This window comes from Desmodus rotundus, chromosome 3 (assembly GCF_022682495.2).
Source record: "Desmodus rotundus isolate HL8 chromosome 3, HLdesRot8A.1, whole genome shotgun sequence".
Classification (NCBI taxonomy): domain Eukaryota; kingdom Metazoa; phylum Chordata; class Mammalia; order Chiroptera; family Phyllostomidae; genus Desmodus; species Desmodus rotundus.
In genome coordinates, this window is record NC_071389.1 from 83,831,847 (window position 1) to 83,854,251 (window position 22,405).

The following is a 22,405-nucleotide window of genomic DNA, read 5'->3' on the forward strand; positions in this document are numbered from 1 at the left end:
ATTTCTCATTCACTGGAGCTGTTAAGTGATGATGATGCCTGAAGTCTAGAGGAAGAAAAGCTACCATTTATTGAACACTTTCTATGTACTGTGCACTGAGTCATAAGTACATTATTTTATTTGTCTTCACAACAATTCTTGGAGGTAGCTTTTATTATCCCAATGTTACAGATGGGAAAATTGAAATTCTGGGAGAGTGAGTAACTTGCAGAAGGTCACACGATAGGTAACTAATGGAGCCAGCCTCTCTGACTACTTTGAGCAGTTTAGAAACATTAAATTAGAAGCAGTTCTTCGCTTCTTGGAAAAGTAAACCTAATAGGAAACTCAGAAGCCGTAAAGGAAAAGAGTGATGAGTTTATCCACACAAAAATTTAAGGCTTCAGCTCAACAAAATGACCAAAATATTGAATCTAGGATGTTTAACAAATTAGGGGAGTAAGAAGGAAGAATCTCCATGTCATTTTAAAAGACCAGTTTTCTTAATGTAACAGAACTTTTATTAATCAGTGAGAAATACAGCTGCTAATAAGCATAGGGGAGGGTGCTCAGTGCTCTCTTAATGAGAGTGATACAATTTAGTAACTATGAGTTATCTTTTTCAGCTGTTGGACTGGCAAAGATTTTACAAGTTGATAATATTCAGTGCTAATACTCAGATGTATGAGATAACATACTATCCATCTATGTTATGGGTTGATGTACAAATTGGTACAATTCTTCAGGAAGGCAGTTTCAAGATATATATCAGAATTTAAAATACACATACTCTTTTATTCCACAAATATCTCAATACAGGTATTCAAAGATGTGTGTACCAGTATGTCCATTGTAGTGTTTCATCTCATGCCAAAAAGTATTTTTCAATAAAAGTGATTACATAAATTATAGAGTGTTCATACTGTTGAATACTAGCAGTCATTGTAAACAATTACGTACCCCAATAAGAAAAGATGTCCAAGATATATTGAAAGAACCAGTGTGTACAACATTCTATAAATTATTAACCCATTTTCTGTTTTTATAAACATGTTGACATTTTGGGCATAGAAAATATCTAAAAAGATAAAAAGGAAATTGTTAATAATTGTTATCTCTGCAACAGGGGACTGAAATTAGGGATCTCTTTGACCCCTCAGTTCATACTCCATTGTGTACAATTCAAAATTTTATTATGAGCATACATTTTTAATAAAATAATAATTTTTAAAAATCCAGTGTGGAAGACATTTATTAATTAGGACCCAGTTTGCAAGAAGCAGCCAATATAAGTCGACCATCCCACGTTGATGGATAGAGCTTACCCAACCCCAGAGAACAGTTATCAACTACTTAATAGACAATAAGGCAATAAAAATTGCAGCAAAACCAACTAGAATTTCTTGGGAATTAGTCTCTTTGGCAAGATGAGTTTTTCAGCCTCACAGAAACAATGAAAAAAGTCAGGGGGCACATTCTGAGATGTTACTCGATTCCAATGTATTTTACTATATTTTTCCCTATTTATTGAAGTCATGTATTCATTGTCAAATTAAGAAAATACCAATATGCTCAAAGAAAAAAATTAAAATCTTACCGGGGCTTTATTTTCAACGGGTTGTACATTTAGACACACATAACAATTATAAGATTATGTGTAAGCAAAGAGAGCATATTAATAATTGAACTGATGACTGATTAGAATGAATTTTGAATTTTGTAGGTAAAGGAAACAGGCTGATGGATGGAACATTCAAGGGTGTTTAAGAGTCTGAGAGCAGAATTGAAAGCAGTCTTTGAAAAGTACTCAATTGCCAGCCGAGATAGGGTCACGCTCCTCACTGAAGGAAACCAGCATTTCATAAAACTTTGGAGATGAAAAAATGCCTAACTTCATTTTATAATTGAGAGATCGGGGTCATTTGTTAATTTAATTTTTTAATATTTTTCAAGTACACAATAGTACTCTTTCCACTTCCTGTTATTGTGATACAAATATATCTTCCTGGGACATTGCTCATTATTCACTTGGGAAATAGGTATTGCTTTCAATAAACAAACACAAAGTCGTGAGATAGAACTAAAATTGATGAGCTGTCTTTGAAGTGGTTTCAGGTCATTTTAATACTGCATTCACACAGAACCTGTTTTACATTCATTTGCAGGCTTCAAATACCTCATTTCAGGGTGAAGTTTAGCTGACTGACATTAGCACCTTCTGAACTGTCTTTGGTCTGGTGTGAAGTCTGAAAAAAGTATCAAGTTAAATCTTCAACTTAAAAGCAACACTTATTTTTTTAATTAAAAAAGTCATCCAATATTATTTGAATCTTCACAATAGGTTTGTGTCACGATCTTTAGTTAAAACTCTGGATGTAGAAACTGGCTTCGAGGGAGGCTGGACTGAAATAGAGAGCAGAGATGAAAGCCAAGTAATGTTAGATTCTCTCTAGCCATGATATGAGGAGCTAGGGAAGAAAGATAAAACACCATGGCCAAGAACACTTATTTCAGAAATATCTTATTTACTGAGGACGCTTCAGGAGCCTAGGAAACCGTCCTGAGATGGGACTTGTGGAGTTTCCCAGTGGTCCCGTGGGTTACGTGAGTCCTTAGGACCAGGGTCTTTAAGCAACATCCCTCATCCTGAATGGAACTGGGGCAATTCATCAGCAGACTTACCAGGCCAGGAGCCTCAGATACCTCTGCCAGGTTTCTGGGACTGGCCATGGTGGATGAAGGCACTTGATCAGTCCGTTAGGGTGGGCCAGTAACAAATAACCTGAAAAACTCTGCCTCTTAACCCAACGCAGTGTATTTCTGATCCCATCTACCTGTCGGTGGGCATTGCCAATATCATTCTTACACTGGGAGCTGGGCTCTGCCCTCTAAGTTGTTGCTGGGCAGCCAGATGGCAGGAGGGACAGGTGAGCCCTGGTGAGTGCAGGCCTGGCCCACCCCACCTGCTCACAGTTATGGGGTCCTTTCAACTACAAGTGCGCAGGCACTGGAATCCCCCCAGTACCTGGAAGGAGAGGAGAGGTGATAGGGGCAACAAAGTTGTTTCCATGAGAAGGAAAGGCACGGGCATTCCCACCCATGCTCTGCTATCCATTGCTCAGACTGCTGGGAAGGACCATTCTACAAAGTAGAATATATTTTTATATGATCTTTTAGATCCTCTTAGGGCTTTTTTAAGTGCTCCCATAGCAGCAGCTGGCCCCTTGTGGGGTGGCATTGACCATGACAGGGTTACTTCTTAGAGAGCCTGCTGCCAAGATTCCTTCAGGTTGCTCAAACCCCACTCTGTCTCTTTCAGTAGCTTCCCGATTCATTTCCCACTGCATTTTAAATCTACTTATGCTCAAGGGTGCTTGTTTGTCTCTGGGAAGCTCAGCTTTGATTCCATCACATGGAAGTTTGTCGTGGTTTCCCATTGCCTATAGTTTTGCTACTGAACTAGTCCATGGGTCAGCAGCAGCAGCATAACTGGGGTCTTGTTAAAATGCAGCCTCTCAGGACCCCACCTGGACTTCTTCAGACAGAATCTGCATCTTAAGATCAGGGGGCCTGTGTGCACATCAGAACTTGAAAAGCACTCACGCATAGCGTTGGTTCTCAAATTGGTAGCATGTGCACATTACCTGAAGAGCTTTAAAAATTGCTACCACCCAGTTTCCAGGTCTGGAGTGAGGCTGTGCTCCAAGATCTTTTAAAGCTCCCTGGTGATTCTATTGCACAGCGGAGTTTGAGAGCCACTGTTGTACAGGAACCCAAGTGACCTTCACAGTCACCTTTCATGTACCCCAAACCTTCCCAGTGCCATTTTCCAACAATGTCAGACTGACCTCTGACCCCCAGGTGCTCTCTAAGCTTTCACAGAAAGTGCAGTTTTAGTCCATTACCGGAAGTCACCACATCTACGTTTTTTTAATTCCTACATGACTACAAGTTATGGAGATCCAAACATACTCATTTACTAAATTGTACATTTAAATCATTTTACTGATTAATAAATTTCAAAACTTGACTACCCCAGACAACAGCATAAAGATTCCTTCCTATGTGATCATGTTTCCTATTTTGTATGATTCTTCATTGAACAATAAAAATAAATAGTAGATAATGAGAAGAATGTGCTTGATTTCATATTGTTAACTTTGAAGGTTATAAACCAAGAGGCCTTTTCTTTTTCATGTATGTAGCAATAGCTGTGGTAATCTGCTTCTAATCTTGCCCACTGCTTTAACTCACTTAACTTGTGGTTGGTGACACATATGCAGGGGACCCCATAAAAATGGAATTTATTTATAAAAAGTTGTGTACTTATTCTTCCATGTCTAAACTTCAGTCACCTTCACAGTACTCTCCATTTGATGCAGTACTCCTATCGAGACTTTTTTCCACTGCTCAGAACAGTTTTTGAACTTGTTGATTTTGATGCCTTTTAGTGCTTCTGCCATTTTTTGTTTCATCTTTTCCACATCAAAACATTTTTCATCCAGGGAAACAAAAAAAAGTCACGTGTGGCTAGATCAGGTGAATATGGAGGGTGGGGCCAGGGGTCATGCCATTCTTGGTCAAAAGCTGCTGAACACTGAGTGCGACGGGAGCAGGTGTGCTGGTAAATCACCCACCATGAAATGTGCAAACGCATTGAAAGACCCTTCAAAAAAAATTCACTGAAGCCAAATGCAGCCTCTCATAACAATTGCAGCTGGTGCACCGACACAGATGGGCTCCTAGAACACTCACCCAGCGGGGGAGCCTATACTACAAGGGGCCCAGCCTCCAGAAGATAATTCCAAGGTTTTTTCGGGGGGGGGAGGTGGGGGGTAGGGTTCTCCCCTTCTTGTACTTGAGAAACACTTGAGTTTGGAGACATATATCAAATATATATGTGTGGCCTCTTGGCCACCTTTCCTAACGAGATGAGGACGTCAGACACACATCTGTACCACTTGTCTGTCACCAAACCTTGCTCGTGCCTATGGCCTCAGATGGCCTCGTAAGAGGATACATACTTTTCTTTATGCTTTTATTTGAGCAAAGCATTAATTTTCAACACGATGTTTATGGGCTCAGCCAAGCAGCAGTTGCTTTTTCATGTGAACATTAAGTAAGATTCAGGGCCTGCAAAGCTGACCACAAGGGCTCAGAGGATCAGTGGGATTTGGTGGCCTCAGACAAATGGACTGCCAGACTGTGATGAGTGTGCAGTCACTGTGGGCCCCGCGTTGGGAGGCAGGGTCTACTCTAAGTCATGGGATTACCTGGGCTCTGCCCCTACTAGCCCTTGGAGAGTTAGAGCCCCGTGTGTGCCTCTCTCTGCAAAGACCCAGGATTAGTGCCCTCCGCCTGAGCCGCTGTTAAAGTCACTGCTCCCTCGTGGCTGCTGCTGTACATGGCCCTCAGCACTGTGCTCCCTGCATGGCTGGGCTCTGTCTGCATAGCCTGCGGGTGTGGGGCCCGGGTAACTTGGGGAAACATGTCCGTAAAGATTTGTGTTACCTCAGTATGACTACAAACTATGACTAATCTAGAAGCCTGCACCCCGGCCATCCTACTGGGCTCTTTGGGGACCGGGGACTTCACACACAGCAGCCGCTTTGGACAGGTACAGATTAGAGGACTCCAGTGACACGCCAGAAACCAGAATAGCAGCGTCTTTCTCACAGGTGGTTGTTTTTTTATCCTTAAGACTTTATTGTCATATAATGAAACAAAATATGAAGCTTAGAACTGGATCATTTGGCCCTTCTCATCTCCTCCCAGTTCAGAATGCTTACATGTCCTAACAGCCAGCATTCTCTTAGACCTGCCGTTGCGCTCGGTGCATTTACGCCTCAGCACAATCTTCTTTGCAGCGTTAGCCTTTTTGCAAAAAATGGGCTTAGTCTGCCCACCGTAGCCACTCTGCTTCCTGCGCAGACAGGGGACCCTTGCCCTTCTTGCACTGTGTCACTTTGTGGGGTTGATGCCAGCCACACTTCTTACAGAAAGTCTGGCAGGTCTTAGGAACATTCGCCATGTTTGTGAGAGCGTGATCAGCACAGAAAGTCTCCCAGCTTTAAGTGCTGATATCCAGAACTGACAATTACAGTGCTGACAGCACTTTGTTTTCCATTTCCACTGACTTTGTCCCTAAAAGAATAATGGAAATAGTCATTACATAAAATAAATTAAAAGTAGGGAGCAGTTAACTTTGCCAACTTTAAGGTAACATTAGTCATTAGAAAGGCTAATTGAAATTCTCAGTGTGTACTAGTAAGAATGTTTTATTAGTAGTTTATTTTGTGCTTTAATGGGTTACTCATGGCTTGTAATTGAGAACAATTCTCTTCATTGCTTATTTTTATTAACACATACAGTAAATATTAAAATAGATCTTGGGAGCAGCCATGTAGCTGGAAAAGAGATGGGGCACTTGTCAAATACAAAACGTAGCAGTGTGTCTACGTGTGTTCTCACCTCGTCTCCACATCCATATTGGCTACTCCACTGTGCAGTCTAGCCTTTCACGGATCTCTGTGTCCCTGTACTGCTGTCCTGACATTCCCTCAGAATTGGAGTTTTTATATAACTCACAAAATGTATCCAAAAATTGGGGACTTTTGAGAGCCAATGGTATATATCCTTTTTAAATGTTTCATTCAGAATAAGCAATTGAACAACAGAAAATCACTAACATTATTCTCTTTCGGAAATAGTGTTTCATACTTTCAAACTGGTATACCAGAAAGTGTTCCTTTAGCAAAGTATATACTCAATCAGATTTCTAGTGGCATTTTCTTCAATGTTGAAAAAAATAAACTTTGGGGGGGGGGGTCATTGCCTGCAGAAATAATGGCTTCTAGTTTTATCAGCCTTAGTTAATTGGAATGTTCTGTGAGGTATAGGTTTTGATGAATTCAATATTTTTATTGATCAGAATTAATTCAGAAAGCTCTTTTAGTTTCTATTCCTGGTGTTTATCTCTCTATAGTGACATGTGTACTTTCTGCCTTAGTTAAGTAGATAAAATTTAGCTTCAATCTGTCTTTGGTAACTGAAATGTTTTTCTAATGGGCTGTGATTATGAATGTTCCTAGAACTTGGTGGAAAGGCCATTCACTAATTTAGTGAATTCATGTGGGTCAATTCTTATTGTAAAATTCTGGAAAGTATAGATAGGATTTCTAAACTAAAGTTGGATTGTCCCTAAGCCATATTTAGGAAGTTTTTGTTTTATTTGTTTAAAAACAAATGCTCAGTCTAACATTATCTAAAAGTGAAATAAGATTGCAAAATAAAGTTTGCTTGAGTATTCTGCTTACTTGAATTCTGGTTAATTAAGATTTTTGGTGAATTTGTTTTGGTTTTTCCTTCTTTTCTATGCCCTGCCATGCCCCAAACATTGGGGGCTAGAAGTTGAGGCTGGGAGGCCTGAGCTGGTGGATGCAGGGAGACTCCTGGCAATGGACTGACTGGCAGTTCAGGAGGGGCCAGGTGGTCTTCTTCCTGCTGTGCCCTCTGGGACGCCTCTGTTTCCACACTCATCCCTTGGGAACAGCAGAAACTTTCACATAGAGGGACTTGGGCAGAATTTTTACATGTACTGATTTGGTTTTATGGGTATCGGCTTTTCAATATTTATGAAATCCTTTTCCTTCAAAGTGGAATGAGGTCTTCTCAAGCTTGAAAACTTCCACAGGCAAAATTTTTTAAAGGGAGCGAGGTTGGGAGGCGGGGGGAGAAGGACAGAAGGAGGCAGAAAGAAAGAAAGAAAGAGAGAGAGAGAGAGAGGGAGAGAAGTTACATAGGACAAGTTATTTTTTTAAATTCTCATTTACTATAATTCACACAGTTGTCAATAGTATATATATATATATAACTGTCAAGTCTAATGGATTATATGTTATGATTCCAAAGAATGGCGAACCTCTGGTATGGCCCCTGGAATGGGAGATTTTCATAATGTGTTATGATTCTGAAGGCATAAACTTAACTATATCAAACAATATCAGGTCAGTTCAACACATTTTTGTTGTATGTTTATTATCTGATTGGTACTGGAAGATCCCTGCCCTTGTGTGGCTTAAGATCAAGTATATTGTTCTGTAAGTTAGGTTCATGGACCCCTTGTGATCTCTGGTGGGCAAATTAGTGGGTCTATAGGCAGTTGATGATTTCAGAGGAAATGTAAAATATAAGATCAATTGAGATTTTTGCAACTATCCTATTGGGTTCCTAATGATAGGTTTGTAGTGGTATACATTTTCTCCCACAACTCTGGGTGCAAGAAATGGCACCTGCCTTATTTCTCTAAATTTAGTTTACTCTGACTCATACTACTTGCTCCCTCCACCCACACCACCCCCCCATGCTTACACATCAGATTGGGCAAAAGCCTTGAAGGAAAGAGCACTCTCAACCTGACCACACTGGTCATACCTCTGATATGCTCCATGTCCAAGCCTGGGAGTCCCTGAAAGGCAGGCAGGTCCTCTGCCTCTGAGCAAAGCTGGGCACAGGGGTCTTTCATCAGCTCATGTTGCCTAGTCCACCCAGTATCCCGGGGTCTCCCAGAGAGATCCTGCCACCATAAGGAAATGCTGTGCAGGCTCCAGCTTCTGGCTTCCCCTTCTTTTAGAATCCTCCAAACCCTTGGTGCTTTCTGGGTATATGTCTCTGAATCTGCTGCAGTCTAGCACCTCCCCTCCCCTTCCACCCTCTTCCTTCCCTGGGCAATCCTGTGTCACCTCCATTTGGTGGGCTTTGGAAACACAATGCTGGGTCCTGTTTCCTGTGAGTGGTGAAGATGATCAGAGTTTAAAAATTTTTTTAACACTGGTCAGATATTTGTCTTGATAAGTCATGGTGACTTATTAAGAAAGGGTATTAAATATCAAACACATGCTACAAGGACGATCGTGGTTACTTCTCAGCCAAAATTCAATTAAAAGGGTGTGATTATCGGCAAATGTATTTTTGTCTCATTTACATGTTAATATTTACATATGCTAAATTTGCCTTTTCATCAGTGGTTGGACCCATGGTTTAAAATGGCTCATTGGTCCTGACCGGTGTGGCTCAGTTGGTTGGGTGTCATCCCACAAAACAAAGGGTTTGTGAACTATGATAATGTATATTGAAAAACATGAACTTATTTGCATCTGGGGAGCCATTCAACTCTAGTCTTGGTAGTGGTTTGTTACGGCATCCTGTTAAATACGGTCCTCCTTAAATGGGAGTAATAATTGAACTCACCTCAGGTTTGTTGTAAGTAATAAATGAGTTAATATATATAGAATTGCATATATACTTATGTGCCATTTGTGTCATTGTTAGAGTCATTATTAATATCATTATTAACATACAGCACAGTGGTCTCTGTAAGGTTATTGAGTTTTTCCAGAGAAAAAGGAAAAAATAGTGCTTTGGGTACAAAAGTGATAAAGGTGGAGAAGTGATGGGAACTAGCAGTATCACTCATAGTCACAAAAGTTAGTGCAACTTACAGTCTGGCCAGATAAACCATAAAACAAATATTTCAAAAACAGAAATTACCACTTTTTAAGTCCAAAGTATTAAATATTAGAAAATCCATGTTTCAACTTAATGTGATCAGAGAAGTGGAGTGAGCCACCCTCTGGATCCCTCTGGAGTGCCAGTGTGGGGACACCTGGCCCGAGTCGTGCTCAGGTGAGGAGCAGCTCTGCTCCAGGAGTGTGCTGGCAGACTCCCCACTTTGCATTCTGCTGAAGCCACAGAGCACACCTCTTTGCACGGTGGGGTACATGTGACTTTCTGTTGTATTTATCCCCCAAAACCCAAGCCATGAAGGACGTCCATTGCTTAGGTAATGGTCATTCCCACCTGCCGCAATGGAAGCGTGCACTGGGCTCATTACTGACAGCACCATGACCTGGCCACAGGAAGGGGCTTCTATGAGAAGAAAGGACTGCACCCAGACGCCAGGCTACACACTGGCACTCCATAGAGGGGGTCGGCCAGATGCTTCCTGTCCCTGATCCAGTGCTGAAGACAGAGCAGCGGTCTGCCAGGCCCCGCCTTCCCGGTGTCCAGGACAGAGACAGTGGGTGCCACACCTCCTTGTGCGTTAAAGGTCAGAGTTGCTAACTACGTCTAAATGCTACTATAGAATGTGAAGAAATACTTGGTACAAACAAAAACAAAGAATAGATTAGGAAGTCACTCACTGCATTCTTCCTCCCAAGTCAGTCGTATTTGCCCTTTTAGCTGTTGAGTGTTTTCTGCTCGTGGACTTCAGATCTGACTGATTCCAGAGGGAGTTTCCAGTGAGGGCTGATCCCCAGGCCTACCACTACCACCTAACAAAGCAACCGAACACTTGCCCTTTGGCTGAATGACAGTAATTGCTTTTTAGGATTTTTGTTCTAGTAGAAATGGAGAGTAGCACTAACTGTGGGGGTGAAAGTTAATGTTTCTGAGGCTTCCTCTGGCAGATGCCCTTCTCAAATTTGCACCTCCGGGAAGGCTCCTATGGGTCTGATTGCTGTCTGCAGTGTGCATTGCGGGAATGGAGGCGAGGACAGCTTAGGGGTGGCAGAGCAGTGCTGTACACAGTACTGAGGACCCCAGGCCCTGTGGCTCTGTCATGCCTCCACCCCCACCCCCATCAAGATGCCCGCTTGCCATCCCTGAACCATGCAGATCCCTTGCTGAAAAAGTTGTTGCTGATAGTGGCCAAAAGTAATATTCATTTTTAAAATGGTTTCATTTCGTTACCCACTGCTTCTTCAACTTTTTAAAAATCAGCAAGTAGTATCATTTCATGTGTGTGAGAGATACCCTTAAAATGGTCCTTGGATGTCAAGAAACCCTGGCCTGGCCTAAAAAGTTAAGAATTGATGTAACTGGGCCTGGAGAATAGTAAGAATTGAAGGTATTTGCCTCTACTTAAAATTGAAGTGCCAAAGGCCTTCAGTTTTTCCCAGTATTGAAAAACTGGGAAATGCTTTTGCCCTCTTCTGTGCTCCTTGTCCACTCCCACCGCCCATTTTCACGTAATCACAGTGCACATAGAGCAAAGGAATCCCTGGGGAGAGAGCATGGATCTGCCTCTTAGGGGACCTCTTCTGTAAGCTCTTCTCCTCCCTGGCTGGGTGTGCTGGCCAGACCCCCACAGCCCTCTGCTAGCTCCCCTGCCTCTCCCAGTTTCTACTTCTTTTACTCCACATCCCCTAAATGTGAGGCTCCCCCATTTCCTGGTTACCTCCTCATCTTCCGATGGCTCTTTCTGCAGCTGACTCTTCCACAGAACCTCAGGTCCACCTTGCCATTCGCCTTCTAGGTACATGGGCCTGGATAATCTGCCTGAAGCAGGGATTCAAATGGATAAAGTAGGGCTCATTTGATCCTTGTGACTTCTTATCCATCTAAGTGGCTTCACGCTTCCCTAGGCCATGACCTCAGCATCATCCCCCAAGCCCCCTCTTCCTGTCTCCTATCCTTCCCTACTTATTTTTCACCCCCACCTTTTTCTTCTTCCACCTGGATTGTCAACCTAGGGCAAGTTCTTATTCCTTCCTGTTTAAGCCTCTACTTTCTTTCTTTTATTAAATATGTTCATTGTTTTTAGAGAGAGAGAAACAGAAACATTGATATGAGAGAAAAACATCAGTTGGTTGCCTCCTATATGTACCCCAACTGGGGATCCAACTCGAAACCTAGGTGTGTGCCCTGATGGGAATGGAACCCCAAACCTTTTGGTGTATGGGACAGCACTCCAACCAACTGAGCCATACTAGCAAGGGCAAGCCTCTACTTCCTATTCTCAGTTTCTGTTTGCCTGCCTCCTTCCTTACCTTAGTTCATCCTAAATGTTGCTATCCAACTAATCCTCCTAGAGACAGAGACTAAAACCTTCCTGCTAAGAAATGCACAGTGGTTCTCCACTCTTGCTACTAAAACCCAAGTAGCTTAGTCTAATGCTCAAGGCCCTTTTGATCCCATCTTCTTAGTCAGTCTGGGTGGCTTAAACAACAGACATTTATTTCTCACAGTCCTGGAGGCTGGAAGTCTCCAATGTGATGCTGGGCATACTCAGGGTCCCTAAGGGCCCTCTCCCTGGCTTCCTCACAAGGCAGAGAATGAATGCTTTGGCCCCTTTATGCCCATATAAGGGCAGTAATCCTATTGTGAGAGCTCCACCCTCATGTACTCATTTAAAACCAACTCCTTCCTAAAGGTTTCCACCTCCAAATGCCATCACATTGGGGATTATGGTTTCAACATATGAATTTGGGGGAGAGACACAAATATTCAGCCCCTAACACCATCAACGTGTTTCTTTATGTAGTCTCTGCTCAAACCATTTGGGATGTTTTCATTTCTTAAACTCCATGCATGGCACCTCTGGCCTTTGCTCATACTTGTTCCCCTGCATCTCCCCATCTCAGTTTCTTAAACTCTTGCGTGTCCTTCATTGCCCATCCTGAATGCCACTGCTTATTTCCCAGTCTCTTGTGCTCCCTTCCCACTCTGAACCTCAATCACACTTTAAGATGTATTTCTTGTTGGTAATTGTTATCTTAGTCTTTTCTACTCAACAATGACATATTTGTCTTTCTCCTTCCACTGGATGGCAAGCTCCGAGGTAGGGCTGTGTTTGGGTCACCATGATATCCCAGGCACATAGCAGGCTAACGGTTAATAGTCCTTGAATTAACCTTGACCATTGTTATTCCCATGACTTCAGATACGCTCCCTGTCTCAGAATGATGATGCTGACTTCTTAGAGACTTGCAGGTCACTGGGCATGGTTGCCAACATGTGCTACCTACCTGCCATGATCCCTGAAAGTAGCCAGAGGAGATGCTTTTAAACCTACACTTCATCAACTGCTGGGTTTCCAACAAGGAAGACTATTTAGTTTGTCTTGGAATGAGAGCTTTGGCTACTAAACTGAGCAAACCAGTTATTGATAGCTGGCCACCTTAAATTTCTCTGTTGTTCCTCACTGTTGTGACAGAAATGCATTTGGCATACTCCTCCCATTGCTGCTCTTCTGTTAATTTTAGTTCTACTTCTCCATCCTTGAAATCTTCCAAGTGTTGGATGAAATGATCAGAACAGAAGCTAGATGAAGCTTTTGTCAACTTTGATGCAGTTGGGACAATGACGGTCTTTCCTTCCATTTATGAAGCTCCCGTTTCCATCTCAGTCAAACATGCAGATAAAGACAGCAGACACAGCTTCGCTTTCTCCAAGTTGCCTTGGTGAACCAAAATGGCTTGTTTTCATTTTAACAAAAGGCATAGTCAGCCCAGGACCTGTAAGCACTTGCTTGTTCTTACTTTTTGTTCCTCTGTATGTTCTCTTCCCACTTTCTTTTATTAAGGTCCTGCTTGATATCATCACTTTGCTGCCATATTTGCCCAAAGAAACAACTGTGTGCGTGCAGTCTCCTATGGGCCCTGTCTGCAGTTAGCAGCATGGGCCTACCCCAAGCAGGGCTGGCAGTGTGTTCACTCATAAAAGCAGCATCTCGTTGGCATTTGGGGAACAGCCATTATTCCAATGGTACTCGGATTTGAGAAACAAATTCAGCATCTGAGAATGAAATGAACGCAGCAGTGAGGTTTGAAATGGCACCAGGACCTCTAACAACCCTGTAAGCATCAGAACACCTGGTGCTAGTTCAAGCTTCATCATGTATGGGCATATGACCTTAGGGGAGGTGTAGACATTTGCAATGGGATTAGAGATAATTTAGATAATTTTCCCAGCTGCTGAAGTCTCCCACAATACTCTGCAGAACAGCCATGACTGGAACTGAGGTCTCTTTAGGTCTAGTCCAGGACTTTGCTCAGCGTTGGACAGCTGCACATTCAACCTCTCCGAACACTAGGTTTTTCCTTCAGAGCAGAGCGTGACTAATCATACCTTTCCTGCCCAACGTAGGGAAGGCAAATCTGAGTGCATGTGTAAATCTCTTTGGAAGAACCCGGAAGCACAACACCTTGGATAGGGCAGCTTGTGTGCTTCCTTCCCTGTGTGCCTCCCCGCAGTGCGCAGCTCAGGGTCCTGCCATGTCCCAGGCACTTCCTGAGGCTCAGGAAGCACAGTTGCTGCCCTCGGGTGCCTCACATGCCAAGACAGAAGGCAAACACTGAACAGGTATTCAGGATGCCAGGGGTACTGCTCTAATTAAGGGGTGCCTTCAGCACTGTGGGAGTACAGGGAAGAAAGACATCGGTTATTAAATCCTTATTTTCAGAATATTAGGATGTGCTTCATGGGGAAGGCAACCTTTGAATTAAACATTAAAAAGTGAGCAAGAATTTACCAAATAGGGCAGGTGGGAAGGATGTGGTGGGTAGAACGAAAATGTATGGGGCTAGAGTTTGTGGTTGGTCCCTGGAGCAGTGAACAGTCTGATGTGGTGGCAAAATGCCTGGGCAGACAGGCTTTGTAAGCACCAGCCATCGTAGAAAATATCGTGTTTTTGTTAGAATCTTTCATCTCTTAGATTCGCCCTGGATATATGGGATTTCCTTGTGATTCAAGCCTGAATCTATATTTGGGCTGATTTTTTTTTTATCTAATTTTATTCTCTGTCAGGATGTAAAATCAAAGGGGCGCCGTCACTGGCCAGCTGTGGTCATTTATCAGTGGGTCTGTACGTGATCAGTTGGCTCCAGCTTCTTCTACAGGTGTGGGAATTTGCAGCTATGACCAGGTGGCTATCCTGAAGGGAACGGGGTGAAAAGTGTTTGTATGTGAAGGGGTGGGTGGTGGCCAGTCATTGGAAGTACTTAAGTTTAATTTAGCAGAGATCTGTCTGTTGAGCATCCACTGAATGCAAAACTTCTGGACAAACAACTGTGGAAGCTAAGCTCATAACAACCCTTCTCCATCCTTTTGTGGCCCCACACACCTTGCCTTTTGAGGATGAACATAACAATGAACTTTAAAACCAGGGTGCAAGTCCTATCTACCTTAATGAGATATTTCCTAACTTGCCACACATGACAATAAACAAGTCTTGAGGAAACTCCATGTCTGAAGCAAGGAATTTCATGGTCTCTTACAGTCTCTTCTTTAATGAGGAGTCTCCTAGTCTTTGATGGGGATACACGTTTTCATGTCTCTAAGTGCTCATTTACTTGGCTGGGCTGGACGGTGTGGGTGGTGGGAGGTGTGTAGTGGAACAGATGGAAGTGAGGCTAGAGATGCCATGCGCGGGCCCGGTGCTCGGACAAGGCCTGGCACTTGGTTTCAAGTAGAGCAGGGAAGGTCACTGCACGTTGGTAGCTTTTCTACCCCAGACGCCACTGCCCACACTAGTTGAAGGAGGATGGAGAATGTGCTGGCGGTAACCGGCTTGGAGATGTTGTCATGGTCCTGTGTCGCAGGTGGATCTGCCATCTGGGGAACACTGATGTGCATGATGAGCTGCATGAAGAAAATTTCTTTTGCAGTATTTCTGAATTACAATGATTGAGTCACTTACATCTGAAAGTGTTTTTCCCTTTGATATAAGGTTCCTAGATTTTAAAACTTTGTTTGCAGATCATTAAAGTCTGCCTCACTGTTTTGGGACTAAGATCTCAAAGACCTGAAGAAAATGAAATTGAGAGACCCAGAAGAAAATTGTGGGTCCCTGTATACATTCCATAAGGGTGTGCGTGTGTGTGTGTGTGTGTGTGTTTATGAGACTCCCTCTGTTAGTTAAGATGTAGGGAAGGCTCTGAATAAGTAAGCCCCAGGGGGGCATTTTCAGCCATGATTTTCCACCTTCTGTCCTTGTTAGATGGGTGAGTTTTCAAGCTATTGGTGAGTACTCATATTAACCAGCACTTCTCAGGTTGCCTGGGACGAGGGAGAATCCTGCGAAACCAATCATCCTCCTGTGGGTTTTTAAGGCTGCTTTGATGTGCGCACATCGCACACGTGGGCTGTTTTCACGTCGCTGCTGTCCAGTCTAGGCCGTGTCTCCTGAGAAGAGCACGTGCACCTGGTGAGGTGCCGTCTCCGGCCCCAGCTCTGGTCATCCTGTAGCAGACGCAGGAGGGCATCTGGGCTTTCAGAGCCTCCCAGTTCAATCCATTTATATTTTACACCTCCAACAACCTCATTGTAATACAGACAGATTAACCCTGCTCCATTATTTTAGCCATGTGATGCTGTGTGCTCAAAGCTGAGTCCCTCGCTTGTACTGTTTATAACCAGGACAGCCAACCACATTTCCAAATGAAACCCTCTATAGTGTCTATAGTGAATTTCAGAACTTCTACTTAGGCCAAGAGTAGAATCTCAGGAACTGAATTTGCCTTCCCACCTTAGACAGCTAGAAATCTAAACAAGATATATGAAACAGTGGGGTTCAGACATCAAACATAGATAACACAGGATGGTAGTCCCTGAGGGAGGAACAGTGGGGTGAGCCCTACTGTTCTCTAGCTCACCGCCTGGAGAGGTTCCCAGGCCAAGGCACAGGGTCAGGACCAAACAGAGCCCAGGAGTTTCTAAGTTGAGGAGACCAAGTTAGGGATCTGAGGGGCCCAGGCAGCTGGAATTCACAAGGTGAGTCTTTGAGAGGGCTGCGCTGCCCAGAAAGCCAGCTCCGAGATCTGTGAGGACCCCTCAGTCCTCAGCTCACCGTGGGAGGAACATCCCAATGGCCGAGGAAAGAACCACCAGAAGGGAATAAGCAGAACAATCTCTGAGGTCATACGGGGCAATAGTTTGTGTTCCCATCAGCCACAGTAGGAACACCTTGGGCACAGCAGTCAGAAGGGGAAAGCCTCAGTGGTGGGGACAAACAGCCCTAGACTAAAGGCTGCCCTGGTCCCGACCAACAGAACTCAAAAGCAAGTCTCCAGCGCTCCGTGGAGAAACGACTGACTGAAGGACTGGACAGGAAATATGTACGTTGAGCCTAAAGGATCTTGTAGTGCCAGAAAAGAAGGAAATACTGAAAAAAAGCTGCCTCATTGGGGAAGGGTGGGGTATGTCAAAGGGACACAGGAGCCAACTGAAAGAGCTCCCAAAGGCCACAGTTGGAACAGTTTGAAAAACAAAATAATGTTGGATTTTAACCTAAAGTATTAAATAAATATTCATGAGCCTGTATTAATATAAATACAAGATTGGATAAAATACAAGAATACACAAATAAATGGAGGAGAATAGAAAAATCTCCCATGAAGCAGAATTCCAAATAATATAGGTAGATTCTTTCCCCCAAAGAGGTGGAGGAGACCTCCCGACCCCCCAGGTGAATAACGTGCATAGTGTCCTCCTTCCACAGAGGACAGTGGAGAGCGGAGGGGAAACAGAGCAGCCGTACATGGAGAAGCCTGACAGATAGCACCTCAGACAGCTGGTCAAGGTCAGCACCGGCCGTGATATGTCGTGTTGGTAGCACGCACCCTGGATGCTACAGTGTGATGAGAATGGCACTTTACCCCTGTGGTCCTCCTCCCAAAGCTATAGTCCTGGTCTAATCACAAGGGGGGGAAATCAGACAAATCCCAATTGAGGGACATTATGCAAAATACTTGACCAGCTCTACTCAAAACAGTCAAGGTCATCAAAAACAAGGAAAACCTGAGACAGGCACAGCCTAGAGGAGCCTACGGAAAGATGATAAGTAATTGTTATGTGGGGTCCTGGATGGGATCCTGGGACAGAAAAGACATCAGGCCAAGAGAAGGAAATTCAAATAAAGTGTGGACTTTTGTTAAGAATGATGTATCGGCATTGGTTCACTAGTTGTGACAAATATAAGTTAGACTAATATAAGATGTTAATAAGAGAGACTGGGTGTGCAGAATATATGTGAACTCCGTACTAGCTTTGCAATTCTTCTGTGTCTCTACAACTCTTCTGACATAAATAGTTTATGAAAACAATTAAACTTACAACTAAATAACATTTAAAATAAAGGTGATAAATATTAAAAACATTTAAAGTTTTTTACTTCACAAGGTTGTTTTGAATATTAAAAAGGCATTGAAATAAAATGTCCAGCACAGTGAAAGCAGCTGTCCCTATTTTTCCTCCTTCCTTTGCGTACTGTGACAGCCCTTCCTGACATTGCAAGAGACATTAGGGGCTCCACAGGGTTCAAATTGTGTAATAAATTTAGGTTTTAAAAAAAATTAGGTTTAAAAACCTGAATCACTTAATTCTGAACACAAATCAGATCAACCTGTGCTTTCAGCCTGGGTCACCCCTTGAGATAAACAGTCTCTGTGGGGTCCTGCTGTTCGCAAGCCACCTAGTCAATCCCCCGTGACAACGTGGGGTGGCAGCATCCAGAGGTGGGGAGCAGAGCTGGGTGTCCTGCTGCCGAGGGATCCCTCAGGAATTGTTTGGGCCTCCACCCCTCCACCCCTCCACCCCTCCACCCCGGCTTCTGTTGCTGCCCTTGCTGCTGCCCCTCTCTCTGAGCACCCGCTCTTCACTTTCCTTCTCCTCAACAACTTTGAAATCTGGAAAAGTCCTGTTGTTCACATGAGAACTTCGAGGCCCAGAGATGTGAATTCACACTCCCAATCACACAGCTAGAAAGTGCCAACACCACAGCTCAGACGAAGGCATATCTCTGCCTGTAAAGGCCGCAGTCTCTGCGCCCAACGCCTTCCATCAGTCCTGTCCTGTTGACAGAAGCAGGGGAGAGCCTGCGCTCCTCCCAGCTGCAGCTCCGCAGCTTCTGTGGTCAGACAGACACACTGCCAGGTGTGCACTAAGGAAACCGTTCCTAAGCATCTTGGTCCCAAGGCTCAGGCCATCGATACACATGCCTGTACGGGTTCCAGTACCTCTCCCTGAAAAGGAGCATGTGACAAGTGTACCCATGGAACTCTCGCAGTCACCATTGTGATCCTTCCATTCCAATTAGCTTTCTGGAAGGAAGAGAAGGAGCCACGTTATGGTGTATAACCTGCTCCCTATCTTGTCCCGGCCATCAGTGAGGACCACAGAACTTAAATGCTCCTGACAGTTTGGCATTATAGTAGAACTGTCTGCTTGTGATTTCTTTTTACCTTTATTCTTTTTACCTTTACCTGGGAATGGACGCATTTTGACAAGAAGGCAAGCTCTATACACTGTAGGTGAGGATAGTACATTGTGTTCTCAGAGGTGGCAGCATTTTGTTTGCAAAACATCAAGTCAGTGTTGTATCTGAGTAAATAATATACATTTCTGTTTCAGTTAGCAAGTGAGGAAGCCAGAGATTATGCAAGTGAACTGGAAGAACACTGTTCATTTTAGCAAATGTTGGACATTTATAAAGTCTAGATATTAAAACAGTAAAATAAAGTTTATTTTTGGTTCATTCTTTTGTAGGGCATGCTTGCTCACCTTACAAATGGAATGGAGGACTGGATAAATCAACACTTGGGAAAACAAATTCAGTTACTTCATTTACTTTACATTTGCTTTTCAGGGACTGCAAGGATGTCGCTCACAGACTGATGACATAGCAGATGCACTCGACCAAAACACCCCACTCTGCCGACTGGCTCGGCAGTCCTGGGTGTGCCCATGGGGAAGGTCTTGCATGCAAAGGTGGAGAGAATGCTAAGTAGCACTTCTCTAAGACATTGCTTCACAAGAACCTTTGCGTATCTGGACAGGTCTTTGCAAAGATGGGAGTGGCTCCCTGACCTGGTGGCCCCAGGGAGAAGCTGATGGACACACGGCACACACCTGTCCAGCGGGTGGCAGTCCCAGAGAGCAGAGCACAAGAGCATATCGCTGTCACTCTACCGTGTTTTTCAAAGCCATGAAATCTAGTCCATGTGTTCAGACTTCTCCTTGGCCGGTTGCCTTGTGCAGTTGATATGTACAGTACAATAAAGCAATTCTTTAATCTGTTTTGGAGCGAACTTGAATGGCAAAAAATGCTGCAGTTCTGTGGGGTGAGCATAAGTGAGCATATAAATTCCATTGTATGTGTTGTTAGTCTGAGCTGTGCTTTCAGAGCGCCATTTATAAAATATTTATCATAGTTTTACCGATTTAGGCTCATGCAGGGCCTTTGTTATTAAAAAGAGCCAAAGCACTTTGCTAACTTAGGAGGCCCTCGTTGGGGTGTGAGTGGAACCAAGGCAGAATCTAGAGGAAACACGGGTGGGCTGTGAATGAAGTGCTGCCACGTCTGGGTTGAACCAGTGTTATTCCAAAGGCACCACCAAAGGAGCGAGGCCTGAAAGGGTCGTCTGTGGGGTTTAGCCTTTGCTGTTCCAGTGTGTGTGGCCCTTGGAGTGGGGGTCAGGCCTTCTGGCACAGAGTTGATTGATGTGGCTGCAGTCAGTCTTTTATCTCTCGCTGCTCCTCCTCATCTTTAGCCTCAAACCAGAAACAAACTAAGTCACACAGAAAATGAAATCTTTGAAGGATAATACCTTGTTAAGGAAAATCATAACAATTGAAAAGGACAAAGCCAACAAAACATCAGGAAAAGTCAAAATAACTGTAATTTCTGAGGCAGATACTGAAGAAACATGCTCCCAAAGGAACTGGTATGAGAAAAAATAGTTGAAAATAATAAAAGTTACTGTTTATTGAGTGTTTTACATGTGCTGGCCACCGTTGCACATGTTTTATATGTGTCAACATCATTTAATCTGTACAAACCTACAGGTTCCTCCCATTTTCCATTTAAGGAAACTAAGACTAAAAGAAGTTAATTATCTTGCCCAAAGTCATATAGCTAGTAATTGGCAGGGCCAGGTATTGACCTGGAGGGGCCGGAAATAGAACCTACACATTCAAAACCTTTACAGTACATGGTCTATTATATTTCACCTATATCCTTACCCACTCTCTCACAACACTGATTCTTGGCGTTTTTGCTTTTTTAATTTATTTTTTTTATTTTTGTTCAGTTACAGTTCTCCCTATTTTCCCACCCATGCGCTCCCCTGCCCCATCCAACCTCTGCTCCCCAAGACAATCCCCACCCCATTTTCTTTTTCCATGGGTCCTTCATGTTCCCCTTCTTTCCCCATTATCCTCCCCGCCCCCCCCCCCCCCATCACTGTCTGTTTATTTCCATGACTCTGGTTCTGTGTGCCCAGTCTCATCTGATTCTTGTTTTTAACTGTACAATTCCATTGCTTTTATTTTTTAATATATTTTATTGATTATGCTATTACAATTTTTCTCCTTTTGTCCCATTTTTCTCCCCTTTATTCCACTCTGCCCTGCACCCCCCCACCCGCATACCCCCCCACTTAGTTCATGTCCATGGGTCATACATATAAGTTCTTTGCTTTCTCCATTTCCTATACTATCCTTAACCTTCCCCTGTCTATTTTGTACCTACCATTTATGCTTCTTATTCCCTGTATGTTTTCCTCCATTCTCCCCCCTCCCCACTGATATCCCTCCATGTAATTTCCATTTTTGTGATTCTGTTTCTGTTTTAGTTGTTTGCTTTGTTTTTATTTTTATTTTAGGTTCAGTTGTTAGTTGTGAGTTCGATGTCATTTTACTGTTCATAGTTTTGATCATCTTTTTCTTAGATAAGTCCCTTTAACATTTCATATAACAAGGGCTTGGTGATGATGAACTCCTTTAACTTAACCTTATCTGAGAAGCACTTTATCTGCATTTCCATTCTAACTGATAGCTTTGTTGGATAGAGTAATCTTGGATGTAGGTCTTAGCCTTTCATGACTTCAAATACTTCTTTCCAGCCCCTTCCTGCCTGCAAGGTTTCTTTTGAGAAATCAGCTAATAGTCTTATGGGAACTCCTTTGTAAGTAACTCTCTCCTTTTCTCTTGCTGCTTTTAAGATTCTCTTCTTATCTTTAATCTTAGCTAATGTGATTATGATGTGCCTTGGTGTGTGTTTCTTTGGATCCAACTTCTTTGGGACTCTCTGAGCTTCCTGGACTTCTTGGAAGTCTATTTCCCTTGCCAGATTGAGGAAGTTCTCCTTCATTATGTTTTCAAATAAGTTTTCAATTTCTTGTTCTTTCTTTTCTTCTTTTGGCACCCCTATGAGTCGGATGTTGGAATGTTTAAAGTTGTCCCAGAGGTAACTAAGCCTCTCTTCATTTTTTTAATTCTTGTTTCTTCATTCTGTTCTGGCCGAATGTTTATTTCATCCTTCTGCTCCTAATCGTTGATTTGAGTTCTGGTTTCCTTCCCATCACTGTTGGTTCCCTGTACATTTTCTTTTATTTCACTTTTCATAGCCTTCACTTTTTCCTCTTTTGTGACCATACTGAACCATTTCTGTGAACATCGTGATTACCAGTGTTTTGAACTCTGCATCTGATAGGTTGGCTATCTCTTCATCACTTAGTTCTATTTTTGGAGTTTTGATCTGTTCATTTAAGCCTTTTGTTTGTTTGTTTGTCTCCATGCCTGTTACATGGTAAGGGGCAGAGCTTTAGGAATTTGCCACAACATCACTGGGTTGTGGTGCTCTATG

The 22,405-nt window shown here is 43.2% G+C and overlaps 1 protein-coding gene and 1 pseudogene across 25 annotated transcripts in view; one reads left to right on the forward strand and one right to left on the reverse strand.

The window, feature by feature from the left end:
* The window catches only part of FARS2 (phenylalanyl-tRNA synthetase 2, mitochondrial), a 537,315-nt gene that overhangs the window by 463,292 nt on the left and 51,618 nt on the right, over positions 1 to 22,405 (forward strand). Inside the window, exon 8 of one of the 25 annotated variants that reach the window (XM_053920344.2) lies at positions 19,406 to 19,706. The exons of the other annotated variants lie outside the window; for them this stretch is intronic. Coding sequence (XP_053776319.1) covers positions 19,406 to 19,442 — 37 coding nt within the window. The 3' untranslated portion in view covers positions 19,443 to 19,706. Of the gene's footprint in view, positions 1 to 19,405; positions 19,707 to 22,405 lie in introns of those variants that run through there. 25 annotated transcript variants of the gene reach the window in all.
* LOC112297530 (large ribosomal subunit protein eL42-like) lies at positions 5,270 to 6,089 on the reverse strand (annotated as a pseudogene).